Source organism: Diachasma alloeum, unplaced genomic scaffold (genome assembly GCF_001412515.2).
Source record: "Diachasma alloeum isolate Michigan unplaced genomic scaffold, Dall2.0 Dall_scaffold_00284, whole genome shotgun sequence".
Lineage (NCBI taxonomy): Eukaryota > Metazoa > Arthropoda > Insecta > Hymenoptera > Braconidae > Diachasma > Diachasma alloeum.
Window position 1 is genome coordinate 1,290,248 of NW_021680423.1, and position 16,360 is coordinate 1,306,607.

A 16,360-nucleotide genomic window follows, 5' to 3' on the forward strand; every position below is an offset into this window, starting at 1 on the left:
ATTTCAATAACTATTCATACTGATCATTTAAATGTTTGAATTTAATATTTTCCATTCAGCGATATGTCACTGATTTTAGAAAATTATTTATTTTGACAAAATCCGATCGGATCAAATATTTTCGACTAAACTCAATTTGGAATGTATGTGAGTGTGCGCGCGTGATTATTTCAAGGTCCATATTTTTATGTCTAAATACTTTCATCCTGAATTAATGGAATAAACGACGTCGTATAAAGAATTTATTCTCGAATAATCCATTCTTTTTGTGATATTTTGTTTTATGTGTTCTTTGTTATTTTTCTTTTTTTTTTTTTGATTGACGACTCCTGGAAACAGGTAAAGAGTATTATTATATCTTTTTCTACGGACATTTCGACATCGAATTCACCTTTTTCTCATTTAATTTCGAATGAGGGAATTTTTGAGATTTACTCCATCGTATCAATCTAATTGTGCTTTGATAAAAATTCATTTAAAACCTATAAAATATACTATAATCTGTTAATACCAATTTTGAAAATTATAACTCTATTCTTAAGAAAGATGAAAAAGCTTATTATGACAAAGTCATACCCTCTAAAAGAGAAGATTTAATTGTTCTTTCAGAACAAAGTTTTTATACAACGTCTGGTCTAATGAATATCCTTGGAAAATTAGAAAAGTTACAAAACATTATAAATTTTGATGCTGTGTGTTTACAAAATCATCATGATCACCAATATAAATATCATGTCGTCTTATCTAATCTAACCCAGCATGTAGATACACTAATTGAACTCCGATTGAAATTATTTAATACTCTAATTCAAATCATCAATAATGCGGAAAGCGGAATGTTTCATCCTGTGACTTATGAACAGTTCAGATTGACTGTTTTACTCAAATTTTTGGAAGTTAGGGGTGACAGCGAAATTCCAGTCCCTATTGGAAAGGTCAATTTGGTTCAACTTCAAGGGATCATTAAAACACGAACTATCATAAGAAACGGAACTTCAATAATTATAACAAGGATTCCACTTGTCGAGGAAAAACCAAGGAATTTATATCAAGTATATTCACATCCGGTTGTGCAAAATCTAGGAAATAATACTCAAGTTTTCGTTCAAGTAAAACCAACCGCCAAGTATGTTGTATTGTTCAACAAAAATACAATGTATTATTTCCTCGATTAAGAACAATTAGATAAGTGTATACAAATAACTTCATCAAAAATCTGTGGAATTTCGTCAATTATCTATTCAGTTCAATCGACATCAAACTGTGAAATACAATTATTATTTTCTAAATATCTGGAGAATCCTCATATTAATTGTGACATAGTCCTTACCCCTGCAGTGAGAGATATCTGGACTCCACTAAACAGTCATGGAAGTTTACTTTACGGTCTTACTGAACCAATTCTCAGATATTCAACTTGCCCAAATTTCACCGAGATACTAAATCTTACCAGTAACGCTAAGATATCCTTGGAGAACGACTGCATTCTGGAAGCCAGTAATTTAACTGTAGAAATGAATGACTGCGTAAATTCAACTTCCGTGAATAATGATTTAATACCTTCACATTATCTGAATTTATCTGAAATATTTCCTGAGATCCATTTTTTCACAGCCCAAAGGATTTGGGAGTACTCCTCCGAATTAAGGAACTTAGCTGCTATATCTCGGAAAATATTTCCCAATATTATTAAACAAAATAGAAAGGTTCCTCCAGAATATTTCATGAGAACGTGGATACCAATAATCAGCATTTCTCTCGGCTTGACAATAGCCTTATATATAATTTGTAGTTGTGTATTGTGTATGAGAGCTCGGGAAGCAATAGAAACTGAGGAAAGTCCATCAGAGAATCATGTAGCAAGAGGGGCATATGTACGTAATGATTCCCCTTTTCGAGCCTCTGTGGCCCTTGTAACAACTGAGAGTGCTTATTCACATTCAGCTCTTCCCAAGCCTGTAAATCCTTATATGGGAATACAATTTAAACAACCACAAAACGAAGCTGGTACATCTTTATAAAGATTATATATATCACTCTCTTGTGTGTATGTGTGTTAAAACAAGGGAAAACTCGCAAAACAATACATTTTTCTCATTATGTGTGTATTAGATTGGATGTTAAAAGAAAGAAATACATATTAAGCGTAGACGATATGTGGTTTTGAGTGACTTTATTGTGTGCTTTAAAAAAAGAAGATAAAAAATGTGTAAACAATAACAGTTAATGTTCAGTGTGACTATGCATAAAATGTATTTCACAAACTATTATAACTACATTTTGTAAACATGTGAATTCCAGGTATGAAAACCGCAACCTTTATTCCTAAACCATTCCATTTCCTTATGCTCAATCGTCACGGACCTGTTTAGTGAAAGCAAGGAGGACCTTGTTTATCCTTCATCCCCGGAGGTGTTACGTACTCTGTACGTATGAGGATCATTGGATAGTGTTACGTACCCTGTACGTATGAGGATCTTACTAAAAACTACGTAAGCTCAGATGGAAAATGAGGAGGCATAATGTCACCTAATCACCAATCAACGGGCTCCATGAAGGGATAGGAGGAACGTCACAACCAATCCCTGAATAATATCCAAAGAAATCCAATAATTAGGCGGATACCTGGAGAAGACAATGGTAAAAACAGGGGGAAGCTTCTAGAACCTTCCACCCCTGATGGCACATTTTCGACTCAATATAAAAAGGGAGCCACGACGCGGAAAAGTCAATTCGAAGTTCGAAAGATCAGAATCAACAGTTCGAAGCCTTGAAATTATAGCCAGAAGTCTCCAGAATCGCTATTCAAACTCATATTCCCAGTACAAAGTAGTGGTCCCTTTCCATCAGAACGAGTCAACTGTCTAAGGGTCCAACCTGAGGCAATAATATTCTATTATGTCACCGTTCATCGAGATCGGCCATTCCTTCGGCTTTCCAGCCTACTCAAGCGGATCAACTATCGATCGACGGTTCACCAACCTCTGAGGACGCTCGTGCAGAACCCAACAGAACGGACAGATTCAACTCAACCACAGAACACTCCTTCCGATCCGCTTAAATTCGATCAACCAATTGTAAGTGTCCATGTCCTTTATTATCCTATTTTTCTACTTTTCTATCTTCCTATTTTTCCTCCGACGGTTTTCACCCTGGGTTTACCCGAAATTGAGTCACCTTTAATTGAATAAAATATTTAATTGGTGTAACTGGTCTCTTTCTCTTCCTTTACGTGTTACATTTTCGGCGTATTTTAATACCTTATCCCGAACATCACGATCCCGATTAATTTTTCTAAAGAGATAATTAAACTCCGGTTTGTTTCATCATCACAATGACTTCCAGTGGTGACTGGTAACGGTCAGGTAAGAGTCAGCATGTAGATATTCTTTCTCTCTCGCTCTCACTCAAGACACGGTTGTCCACATCTCGTTGGCTTCCCAAGGGTTCAACGAATCTCTGGAAAAATTGACGATTTTTTCAAACAAATTTTCGTACGTATGGTAGCGGTTCAAAGTTTGCCGACTTTGACGAACTCTGAAAATCGGGGGATTTTTCGGCTTCTCACAGCGATTATAAATAGACTAATCAAATTAAAAACTTGAAACTTCGTATTGGGCGATTGAAATACTTATATTGCACAGTGCAATTGGTCTCATATTTTTACGATTTTTTTCCGTCAAGTTATAGACGTTTATTTCGAGTGGTCTCTACTTTTGACACCGACAGTAGTTCCCGGAATTCCACTCTTCTACTGTCCCTAAGCTATCTTATACGAAGCCTCTACTCTATTAAACCTGAGGACGTCAAGGCTTATCCGGGTTTCACCAGTCCTCAAGAATAAAGCCTTGTTTTAATTCATTTCCTTAATTCTTGAAATAATGGCCATTAATTAATGATGGTGAAAATGTTGTTATCCCTTCCACGAAGATATTCATAAATATTCGCCACATCATCCAAGCTAAACCCAAACCAGGGTTGCAGCAGTGCTTTGAGCATGAGGTTGGATCATTATAATTATTCTCATCTGTAATTATTTCGCTAATGAATTTTTAACCCATAAATCCATTGGATCAATTTTTTTCATTCAATTCGTAATAGTTTGATTAATGAATAACCAAAAGAACACCACGTTGTGTTTTTAAACTCGAGAAAAACATCTCGTCGTAAGAAGTTTCACATGGCCTAGTGGAAACGTGCTGGACTATGGATCAGTAGGACTCCGAATCAAATCCCCTCTAATAGGCGCAATTTTTGGAATCTCTAATTTCATTGCATTCTAATTACAGGTGTGCGGATAATGATTCAGTACTAATAATTGATAAAAAAATATTAATGATAATAATTTTGTTCAATTCATTGTTAATTAATCCATCATGGCAATTAATGCTTATCGGGTTATCGACCGTTACTAACGGTCTTACCCCAGTCTTTTTTATGGCGTTTTTGAAATTGACAGAAAAGCTGATATAAGACTCAGAAATCGTTCAAACAAATGCCTATAAATAATAATATAATTAGTTAGAACGAAGCACATTTTTTTAATTCAGGGCTTGGATGGGCCTTAGCCTCAAGCCATGTTCGAGCCTTAAAAATTAGGAGGGCAGGAGAGTAAAAAAAACTGCCGAAATGCGAGCAAATCTGAGCTCCATAAATTTTCTTCGATTGATGAGTTCGAAGGCTTAAAAGTTATCACCACCAAATCCTTAGCAGCTCGAAAATGTTATGGAACAAGTTGAGGGTGATCTGAGGAGGATGAATTAACTTTAAAAAATGTGTAAAAGTACGAAGTGATTGACAGCTGTGAGCGCCGCGATGTTGGACGTCCCGTGGAGCCCGGGGAGGAGGTATCCAAGCATCATGGCGGCGCCCAGACCTGTCAACCATCTCGTATTTTTAATCATTTATCTCTCTATATAATAAAAAAGTAGGTTTCGTCTAATGCGGAAAATTTTCAGTCGTCAGTACGGTCAGGAGGGCCAATGTCGGCCCAGAGTCGGGCCAATGTCGTCCCAGGGTCGGGGAAATGTGGCCCCGAGGTCCGGTCAAGGTTGAAAATTTTAGAGGGCGCTGGGGGAGGGGGTCCCCATATATATGAGGGATTTATACAAATATCAATTGAGTCATCCATATATTTTATATATTTTTTATCAATATCTAATATATATGAATTCGTAAATATATATGAATGAATGGAAAATATTGAGTGGTTGTACCTCACTGGAAAAGGCGTTGGTTGAGGTCTTTCTCGTGATTTCAACCTATTCGATCTCATCTGTATATATAGATAAGATGATGAAATCCTTACAGAGAAAAAAACATTAGCTCGCTCAGAAAAAGGAAATAAATAAGGGCATTATAAGAAGCAGCTCCTTACCCAAGCAGTCGCACCAGAGATTTGGTGGGAGTGAGCGAAGCGAGCAGGGGGCCAAGCCCCCTAGTTAAAAATATTTATGCTCCTCAGACCACCCTCAACTTGTTTCATAACACTTTCGTGGTGCTAAGGATTTAGTGGTGATAACTTTTGAGCCTCGGGATTCACAAAACGAGGAGAATTTCTAGAGCTCAGATTTGCCCGCATTTCGGTAGTTTTTTTTATCCTCTTGCCCTCTTAAGCCTAAAAAAAAATATACCGACTATCAATGACAATTGGAAAATTGTGTCTTCAATGGAGCATTTAGAAGGAATATTCAAAAAGGGATTTTTGAATAATTTAAAAAGGAATTAATTGATTTGTGTGCGTTACTTAAACGTTGTTCGACATTGATAATTTAAAGCCAAAAATGGAACATATTGTCCTTTCAATGACACTGGTTTCTTGAGGCAATAATATTCTCAATATATCACTTTTCGACGAAAATTGGACAAAAAAGTGTCTTTTATATTGAGCCTTTAGGGGAAATTTTCAAAGGGAATTTTATCCGGGAAAAATACCAATTGGAACGAATATTCAGAGACCAACTCCCACTTTGGAATCTTTGAATTAATAAATTAATAAATATTCCGAATGATTGTTTTTTTTTTATTCAACTTCTGAATACAGATATATCGCACCATTACTGAAAATTGAAACCCACCATTATAAATTTTTACAATAGCGCAGAATCGTGATGCAATTATATGACGTAGAAGATTGAATAATTATAGTGAGTTCTACACTTGAAAATCTAGTTTGTCCTAAAGCTATTCAAAAACAGACTCGAATTTCAAAAAAAATGACAAGAAAGCGAACGGAAAGATTGAAGTCAAGTTAATAAAAAAAAAGGAAACTATCATTGTCGACCTATCCATAAAATCATCTGGATGAGAAGTCGTCAAGAAAGAGAGATTGTTCCATTGACAGGAAATCAATACATGAATTTAGGAAATGCAAAACCATGAAATTATGACAAAAGTACTTGGGAAGTCTCAATAATCAGAAAAATCTGATTTCAGGTCATCCAGGAGTGAACCTAAAATCAGAGACCTCCCGAGGAACCATCAGAGAATCGAAAATAAGAAGATTGAATTAATCGAAACGAAAGTTACAATAAACAACAAAAAGTTGTTTAGATGTAAAATTTGCAGAAAACTATTGTCCACATCCTACAATTACCAGATCCATATAAATACTCATACGGGTGAAAAACCGTATCAATGCAATATCTGCACGAAATCCTTTTCAGCTGCGTCTGCACTCAATCGTCACAAACGATTAGTTCACTCAAATGAAAAGAATTTCTGTTGTGAAACCTGCGAAAAAACATTCTCCTGTAAAATTTACCTGGAGGAGCACAGAAGAACACATAAGGAGTATCGTCCCTACAACTGTCAAGAGTGCGATAAATCTTTCAAACAGAAGTCTTCACTCCACTCTCACAGAAGATGTCACAATAAAAATCCTCCCTACGAATGCACAATCTGTTCTAAAACATTTCCAAGATCTCAAGATTTGAAGAACCATAATTTGACTCACACAAGAGAGAAACCTCATGCTTGTAATATTTGTGGCAAGACATTTCGAACCAAAGGCTGCGTTAGTCGTCATAGTCGCACTCATATCAACGACAAAAAATTTCATTGCGTTTATTGCGATGTCAAATTCGCACAAGAGAGATATTTAAAAAGTCACTTGAAGATAATCCATAAACATCCAAAATAATGTAAAAATATTGTTTAAAAATGACGTGCTATACCTTTACTATTGACGTTCGAGGGAAGTTTCTGCGAAGACGAGAAAAATCTGAGGAATTCAATAGTGAACTGCCAAAACAGCGTGAGGGGGTTCGAGAGGGATTATAATTGATCAAATTATCAGTAGTTAAATTAACAAACAAGGGAATCCATCCATTTTCCGAGAATAGAATTCTTCCATGTTTGAAGAAAACTGCAAGTTTTTGGACTGATGGAAGTATATATGGCAGATTCTCCCAATGATCGTCCTGGTATTCCGCGTCAAATTTTATATTTGGCTGCAACTTTCACCCTTTCTTAGACATGCTTAGGAAAGCTTTGTCCTAAATTTTTAACTTGTTAAGTCTATTAATACGGGGAAACCTACACTGTTTTGTTTTAATTTTTTTTCCAATGACATCCGACGGCTCCAGTTTTACTTTTACAAAAAAATTTTGTATAAAAAATTTCTTTTCGATTTTCTTCTTCTCGTATACCCTTTCGAGTTTTTACGATTTGTTCCCCCTCTCCCCAATCCCCTGCACCGCCTTCGCGGAAAGCCAATGGAAAACCTCATTTGAGGGGAAAAACCTGCACATATACAGTCGTCTCTTGCGAGAGTCCCGCCTGACATTATACTGTGAGACAGATGACTATTTTCTGTGCCAACATTCCTTGACCCTTAAAAACGACTTTTTCATTGAAATTATGCCTTGATTTGTTCATCCACCACATCGAATTAAAAAAATTTTCTTCCCTTGAAGGTACATATTTTTTATTGTATTCATCTAAATTTTCAAATTAGGTCTCCTGATAGGAGTCGAGTGATTTTATGTAAACTTGAAAAAAATCATCCAAAGAGAACATCGTAAAAATATGAAAAAAAAAAATTAGAAAGTTTACTTGTGGAGGAAGATTGAGGAAATCATTAAAAAATTGCAAATGTTTAAAAATACGAGCATTTTCGATAAAAATTTACAAACAATTAATTATCCAACATAAAAATCATTGGTTGGAAATCGTAACAAATTTATTCATATTCATAATTTTCCAGAAATAATCCAGAACTCGATGTCATGAACAGAAAAATAAGATTTCCGAATGTTTAAACAATTTCAATATAATAAACGAATTTATTTATAATAAACGAATGTTTAAAAAATAATAATTCTATGCAAAATGTGATATGAATGACACAGAATACTCATGATTTTTTTCAAATGTTTCATGCAATTTAATTGACAAATTTGATGATCGAAAACTGTAAAAGATACTTGGATATCCTTAAGTTTCTTCTCGTTCACAATACAATTCATATTTATAAGATTTTTAAGATTTAACTAGAGCAGAATTGTGCAATTATTCTTATTGGGGAAAATTCCCAATATAAGACTTCTTGAAAGAGAAGTTAAAAAATTTTGACCCTTCAGGATCAACGTCCATACCACATTTCAACCCATGCGTAAATGCATGTCTCTTTTGAAAGTTGAATATTTCCAGAAATATGGAACTTTATGGAACTAATTCGGGCAAACTTTGTTGTGAAGACTAATCGTTTGACTTTAATTATTCCTACTTCACGTCATTCTTAGACTATCGGAAGTTAGTGCATCGCGGTGCTATTTGGCGCGCGGCGAGGATTGTATCAAAAGTGCGCCATCTTTGAAGGGTTAAAATCGATCCGTGAACTGTTGCTGGGGGTTAGCTAGCGCTTGATTCACATTGGAAAGGTTTTTTTAGTTTGATTCCCGATCGGTCATATGAAATGCGTTGATTATCCGTTGACGTCTTAATCAGTCGCCTGAACACGGAGAAAAGTCAGAGAATTTTTATGGAGAAATTCCGAGAAAAATTCTAGTGCTGCACTAGAATTGAGGCGCAATGTGCCAGCACATGAAAATTTCCCCTTCGGCACTAGAAAATTTGACGTTTCATCACGAAATCTTCATTATCGGCAAACGAAAAATTACTCGACAGACAAAAAAATTTTCCCCGGCCACAATTTTTTTTCCCCCTTAATTATTCATTAATAACATCAACGTTATTTAAATTAATATACTACAGTATCAACAAAAATGAGCCTTAAGCCAACGAATTATTTTTATAGATTTTTTTGATTGCATTTGTTCCACGATTACAGGGAATTACATTATCGTAAAACGTCATCACTGAATAATGTCAGTAATTTTCAACAATTTCTACAACCGGTTGATTCACACTTTTTTTCCCACAAATTTATGGTTAATCACACTTTCAGAGAAAAATAAGCCCAATAATCCCTGATTGTCACATAATTCTACAGAACACGCGCTAACGTTACCCGACGTTGAAGACGCCATTTGTAAGTCTCCACTCGGGACTCCCGAGTGCAGCTGTTCGACTCACTTCGGCGAGCCGAACGTTGCAGATGTCGCGCGGACACGTACGAGAATAAGAAGAATGGCAAAAATTCCAGTGCTAGCACTAGAAAAATTCTCCAACTGTACAATAAAATGTCTAATGTTACCAAGAATTAATCAAGTTTTTCCCACAATTTTCTACGGAATTCCCCACAAAATTGACACACCGGGAAATTTTCTAGTGCCAGCTGTAGAATTTTTCTCGTGCTTCTTTGCAAAAATTGATTAAAGTAGCTCTACCCCTACGGCTGGACTCGTTGAGTGCTTTTGAAAAAAAAAGATTCCATAAATAATTTTTTTGATGTCCAAATGATTAAAATAATTTATAAAGGACATAAGCATAAGAATTATTTTGTTATTAATTGTTTTCAATAAAAGTGTGAAGAAATAGATTTTCAATTGACGAGCTTGGAAAAATTAGTGGCAACACTGCAGGATAATGTGACGTGTGAGAGAGGTGAGAGAGGTCCCGCCAAGTGACAGCTGACCGAGCCGTTGTTGCCACGTCTACTCCTGTTCACAGTCTCCCGTGATTCTGGTTGGAAATTGTTAATAATAAAAAAAAACTAAACAATAAATCGTTATCTAACAGGTGCCAATATTTTTTATTTTTTTCTCGTTTTTAGGAAAAAAAAATTAGATTTTAATCTTTGTTTTAACCGGAGCTGTGTCAAATTTAGCGTTCTTCACATAAGACCCTGTGTTAAATAATGAATTTTCAACATTTTCATTTATAAAAACTTGAACGACAATTAAATGAGGAAAAAAATGACGATTCTGAATCACACAGAGTTTTTCGGCGATTTGTTGTAGTTTTTAAAAATCTTTGAATTAAAATATAACCTCCTAAGGGTAGAGCTACTTTAACTTACAGCAAAATTTCCGTGCTGATCTAGAATTATTATTCTTATTTCGATTAAAATATGGGAGTTCGGCAGTTTGCGCCTTGTTTCTGGTGCCGAGCACTAGAATTTTTCCCCGAGTTTTCTCTCCGTGAATAATACGTCATGAAAAGAGAACATCAAGCAAATGGACATCACTCATGATAAAGGGCCGTACAATTGGCTTTCGACGCATTTTGAAGAGAAATGCTGAATTTCGAATGCCGAATTTCGAAAAAAAATCACCTCAAGGTTTCTCCCCTATTAATAGATTTATGCGGTTAAAAATTTACGATAAAACTCTTCTAAACATGTATAATAAAGGGTGAAACTTGCAGCCCTGTTTGAACGATAATTGGGAGAACCTGCTATGTGAAACCTACATTTCTGATGATTACGAATAATGAGCTGCAATAGCTTTGAAGAAATGAAATGAATGAATTTTTTCCCCATACACGGATTTATTCTAGAATTGTTAATGTACCCATTGAAATTTTTTCGATGGGATTTATTTTCGAATTACTAATTTGTCTACTTGAAGATTCTAAAAATAAAACTAAATAATTATCAACCACGTCTCATTCATCCCAGAAGCTGGGCTACATGTGACAGTTCTCATGACGATCAAAGCAACACCTGGGCCGACATGAATGTTCATGGACAAGGCACTGTTGGAGAATGATTATCCCGGCAGACGCAAAGTACACATTTCCCGCCCGCTTTGTGGGAGGAAAATCTGACTTTGTGCCTAAACCGAAGCGAAAAATATGGTACTAACCACGGGAGATAACATAAAGGACCCTTACCCACGTATTTAATTCCGCACGTAGACACGACTCCTTTATTTTATTTTCCTAGCTTAGAAATCTACTAATTTATCACGCCTGCAAAGGAAAGCTTGTATTTAGTTTTCAGATGAGCGGCAGGAAAGTGAATACTCTCCGCTCAAGAGTGAAGTTGGCCGGAGGGGGAAATTCCTGACTGTCCGCCCAAGGGAGCAACTTTCCATCCTAGGGCGGGAAGTATTCATTTTTCTCTCGCCCATCAGGGAGTAAAGTACGAACTCTACGTGCAGGTGTGTGAAAATAGTATATTGTGTAGCAAGGGCGGAAAGTCATGTTTTCCCCGCCTGAGGTGCACATGCCATTTTTTAATACGCCTGCAAAGAAAAGTTTGTATTTTGCTTTCTGATGAGCGAGAGGAAAATGAACACTTTCTACCCTCGAGCGGACAGTACTCCCCCTTATCAGAGAGCAAAGTACGGCGAACTTTCCGTGTAGGTGTGTGAAGAAGCCACTTTCCTCGCGCCATTTGGGGAAAAAAATCGAACTTTCTGTGCAGATATGACGAAAAAGGATGTTGACTTTTGGCGCTAACATCTCCTACTTTTGAAATAATGTAATTAGCAAATATGTATATATTTGACTCGTCAAGTCTTAGTTCAGCACTTCACTGCCGAAATCTTTGTGTTCTAGGTGTCGAGAACTGGCGAAAATTTCGGAAATTTACGAGCAATTTCCTACAGACTACTCCCTTCCATTCGAACGAATTCCGGATCACATGCCGGAGATGTATCAAATGTCATTAAACTTTACAGAAATCTCCAAACCGCCTCAAAAAAGTAAATTCTGCTCAATCATCTGTGATTTATGTGGAAGCTCGTTCAAGACTAAACAGCTTCTGAAAAGCCATTTAACATTTCATGACTTCGCTCAAGTAGAAAATTGCAAAGACGAATATCAGTTGGTAGAAGACGCCAGAAAAAAAATTAACGACAAAGTTGGATTTGAATGCACTAGATGCAGTAAAATTGTGTTCACTAAAAGGGGATTTTTACGACACCTCCGAATTCATTCTAATACTCGTCCTTGTGTATGTAGAATCTGCAGAAAAGCCTACAGGATCTGTCAGGATTTGGCTAAACATATCAAAGACGTACACAATCGTGTCAGGAACTATGAATGCGATATTTGCCAGAAAGCATTCGCCGGTAAGGGAGCAAGAGATGATCATCGTCGGACCCATACTGGGGAACGTCCCTACAAATGCGAGCACTGCTCCAAGACTTTTAAAACATTGAACTCTGTCTATGTTCATAATCGAATTCATGCTGATTACAAGCCCCATAAGTGCGAGACTTGTAGACAATATTTCAGGACTAGGCAGAGGCTTAATAACCACATGACGACGCACACTGGGATCAAAGCGTTTGCTTGTGAGATCTGTGAGAAGCCATTCGCCCTTAAGAGTGAAGTCGCAAGACATAGAGCTACGCATAATACTGAGAAACGGTTTAGCTGCGGTGGTTGTGAGATGAAGTTTGCTCAGAAAAGGTATTTGCGCAATCATATTAAAGTGCATCATCGAGAGAGGGCGGAAGAGCTGCTAAAGGGTGTGAATGAGATGGAATAATGTCCGGAGATTTGGGAAAGGAGTGTTGATCATTTATAGGATTCAGAAGCCTTAATGTTAACTTTGCTGATTAGTAATCAATTCTTAAGAGTCAGTAGGAGTAGAAGGGCGGTCATTCGAATGAATTGATGATTCGATGATTGATCTCATTGATTGTCAAGTTCTGACATTGAACTTTATTATTTATATCTTTAACGCTGCTGAGTGTGTATTCAATTGGGTGATGTGTAGAGTCTTTCAGATAACAATAAAGATTATTGAAAATTTTTTGGCTATCTGGTTATTTATTTAATGGAAGGAGCATTATAAATATTCCAGAGAAGTTTTGTTACATTATTTTTTCCAATATTTTTTCCCTAAAAATTCATTTTACCTTTTTTTTGTTATTGTATTCCATTTCACTTGATAATCAATTTTGAATAATTTCTGTCGGATGAAAAACTATCGATTTTATTAAAAATGAATCGACAATTTAAGAACACTTGACAGTCCCAACTTTCTCGTTTGACATAAATCGGTTTTCTGCTCTCTTTTTACTGATAGTGATATCGAAATTCATTGTTTTATAAAATTAGAGAACTTTATATTTTCACCCTCGATTCTCAAGAGCGGTTGTATTGATTTACTTCTCACGGTTTCTCTTTCTCCTCAATATTTCAGTTTCGACTTGGATATCAATTTATATTAAGGATGTGTAGCCAAACCCCACATTATTCACCATAATTTTGATATTGTCTCATATGCCAAGTTCATATTTGAGCCACGCGTTATTAATAATCTTAATCCTTCCATCGGGGCATCCTAGTGATAAATTAATTTCTAAAAATTACTTCTTATACCATTACGCTTAGGGAAAAAACGTGATAGGCATAATCATAAATTATCATTACCATTAATTTCATAATACTCAGTCAAGTAATAGAACTTAACAATTTTCAATTATTAAATTAACCAACAATTAAATATCTGAGTTCCGAATTATTTTACCAATCAATAATCGAATTCGGAAGAATGACAATTATTTGATAATCTCTAATATTTTTTGAAAAATTTTTCAATTATTTACCTAATAGTTATTGAAAAAATTTTAAATTCTTAATTATTTATTATTTTCCAAGTTCCAATGATAAACGAATGAATTCGGTTATTTGGGGAAATAATACTCTTAATATTTCTGAAATAATGATTGATGCCGATCACTGAACGTGACCGCCAAACTTAGATACTCAAGATCTTGAGAAAAAAACCACAAGCAATTTACTTTAAACCATGGAGAATCTCTCGCCGGCAAGAACAAGTAGGGGACCGGGCCATATAGTTGTGATATCTTCGATTGATTTTCGAATTCCTCTAACAAAAAAATTGGCCGCCATTAAGAGACTAGCAACGTGACAACATCACGCAACAGCTGATTGAGGTCGATAAAGTCGGTGACGATATTTCACTGCTGGAAGCATATCGATACGTATAAGACACACAAACATTGATCTCACTGTTACATACCCCATTACTAGCCAAAGCGTGCGATGTTGCCCGATTAAAATTCGATTCTTACCACCGAAGTCACAACACTCAGAAAATTGCTCTTGAAATTTCAAGTGAAAAAGCTTGAAATTTTTAACGACAAAGTTAGATGAAATTTTGGGATATTTATTCATTGACGAATCAGTTCATTTTTTGAATATTCAAGTAATTCTCGATTTTCAGGTCCATACGGTACTGAAAAATCTTGAAAAATTTTAAAATTCAGGCAACAACTTTTCTGAATTCTCAATTTATTGAAAATTGAATTGCATGTGATGTTCCATTTTCACGATGAGTTTGGAAATTCAAGCCGTCATGGAAAAATCAATGATTTTTTAACATGAAAAACCAATCTTATTGAATTTTCAAGATGAATGAGAAATTTAGTGAACGCTTTCATTTGAAATTGAATTCCACCTCACAACATCGAAAATTCAGGTGATCCTGTGACTGAAATTTCAAGAAATTTCTAACAGTGAATCCCTCCATTATTTATGAACATGTTCTTTCATTATTGTTATTGAGACTGTAAAAGTACGCCGTAACACTTTTAATTTGATAAGAAAAATAATTTGTAGCATGAGTGATTTATTTAGTCAATTTTATTTTTATTTTCAACTGAGTTGTCCACTTGCCTTAAATATCCTTATAAATTTATACAGGTTGACGTCAGCGTCTTGTTTATAAATTTCAGGCAGATATAGAATAGAAAATCGGGAATTCAATGGTACAAAAATGACTAAATTCCGATGATGTTATTGGATAAATCATTGAAAAATTCTTCCGATTGCTATTTAAAAATTTATTATTGTAATTTCATAATTCTTAAGCCATTGAATTACTGATATTCCATTCTATATTTCCTCACAATTTCTAAATGAGGTGCTGACGTCACCCTGTATAAGAAATATTAATCTTTTCCTTTCCAACCATTGCGCCGCTTGATCGCGGCTCAATTAACAAAGATTTCGCAGTTCCCCATCTTGCTGTTAAATTCGATTCTTCTTTCTCGAAAACTCATCGACAAAATTCACTAAAGATCTATGTCTTGAACTTTCAATTTCAGATCGGAAGTGGCTAGAGACTTCCTCGGTTTACTCCGAGTCACGAAAATTTCCAAACCGCTCCTCACTTCTTCAACACCCGAAGCATCAAAATCAAATGAACGCAGCGTGACAGTGCCAGAGCTTCCCGAAGTCTTATCGCGAAGTCTTTCCTCATCTCCTAATAAAACTCCCCCAGACGATCTGCCCAACACTTTCTCAGACAAGAGAAAAAAACGAACGTCCCTGCAAAACTCCAAATCAAAACTACCACCAGAAAAGAAAGAGAAACACCGAAAATCAACGCTCCAGCGGAAGCGATTGACTTGTCAAGCTCATGACGGACAGAAGTTATACACTTGCCATGTGTGCGGAAAGCAGTTCGGTCAGAGTGGGAGTTTATATTATCATTTGAAGCACGTTCACGGTGGGGTGAAGGATCACGCCTGTGACATATGCGGGAGACGCTTTGCTATGAAGACTGCGATGCAGGATCACAGGAGAATTCATACTGGAGAACGTCCTTATGTCTGTGACACCTGTGGAAAGAGTTTCAAGACTACAGCCACGCTGTACATTCACTCGAAAATTCACTTGGATCAATTTCCGTATAAATGTTCGTATTGTGACAAGCTTTTCAAGTTCAAGCAGCAGATGCTGGGACACGAGACAACTCATACTGGAATTAAGAATCATACGTGTGATACTTGTGGTAAATCATTCGGGGTCAAGTGGGATCTCACGAGACATTTGAGAATTCATTCCACGGAGAAACCGTTCGTTTGCGATCAGTGTGGTATGAGCTTTGGACAAAAGAGATACCTGACGAGTCATAAACGAATTAGACATAAAACCGAGTGATTTTTTGTGGTGGCATTTCTCTTCTTGTGATATAAATTTTTACATTTCTTTTATAATTGAGCTGTAATAAAAGCACCGTGAAAGTCAA

General features: G+C 36.0%; 1 protein-coding gene across 2 annotated transcripts in view; it reads left to right on the top strand.

Annotated features, from left to right (window-relative positions):
• Positions 1–16,360, top strand: part of LOC107038502 (zinc finger protein OZF) — a 42,548-nt gene extending 26,188 nt beyond the window's left edge. Inside the window, exon 4 of one of the 2 annotated variants that reach the window (XM_015257643.2) lies at positions 15,435–16,360. In XM_015257643.2, the coding sequence (XP_015113129.1) occupies positions 15,435–16,272 (838 nt within the window). In that variant the 3' untranslated portion in view covers positions 16,273–16,360. Of the gene's footprint in view, positions 1–11,907; positions 13,078–15,434 lie in introns of those variants that run through there. The other variant, XM_015257642.1, reaches the window with a different exon arrangement.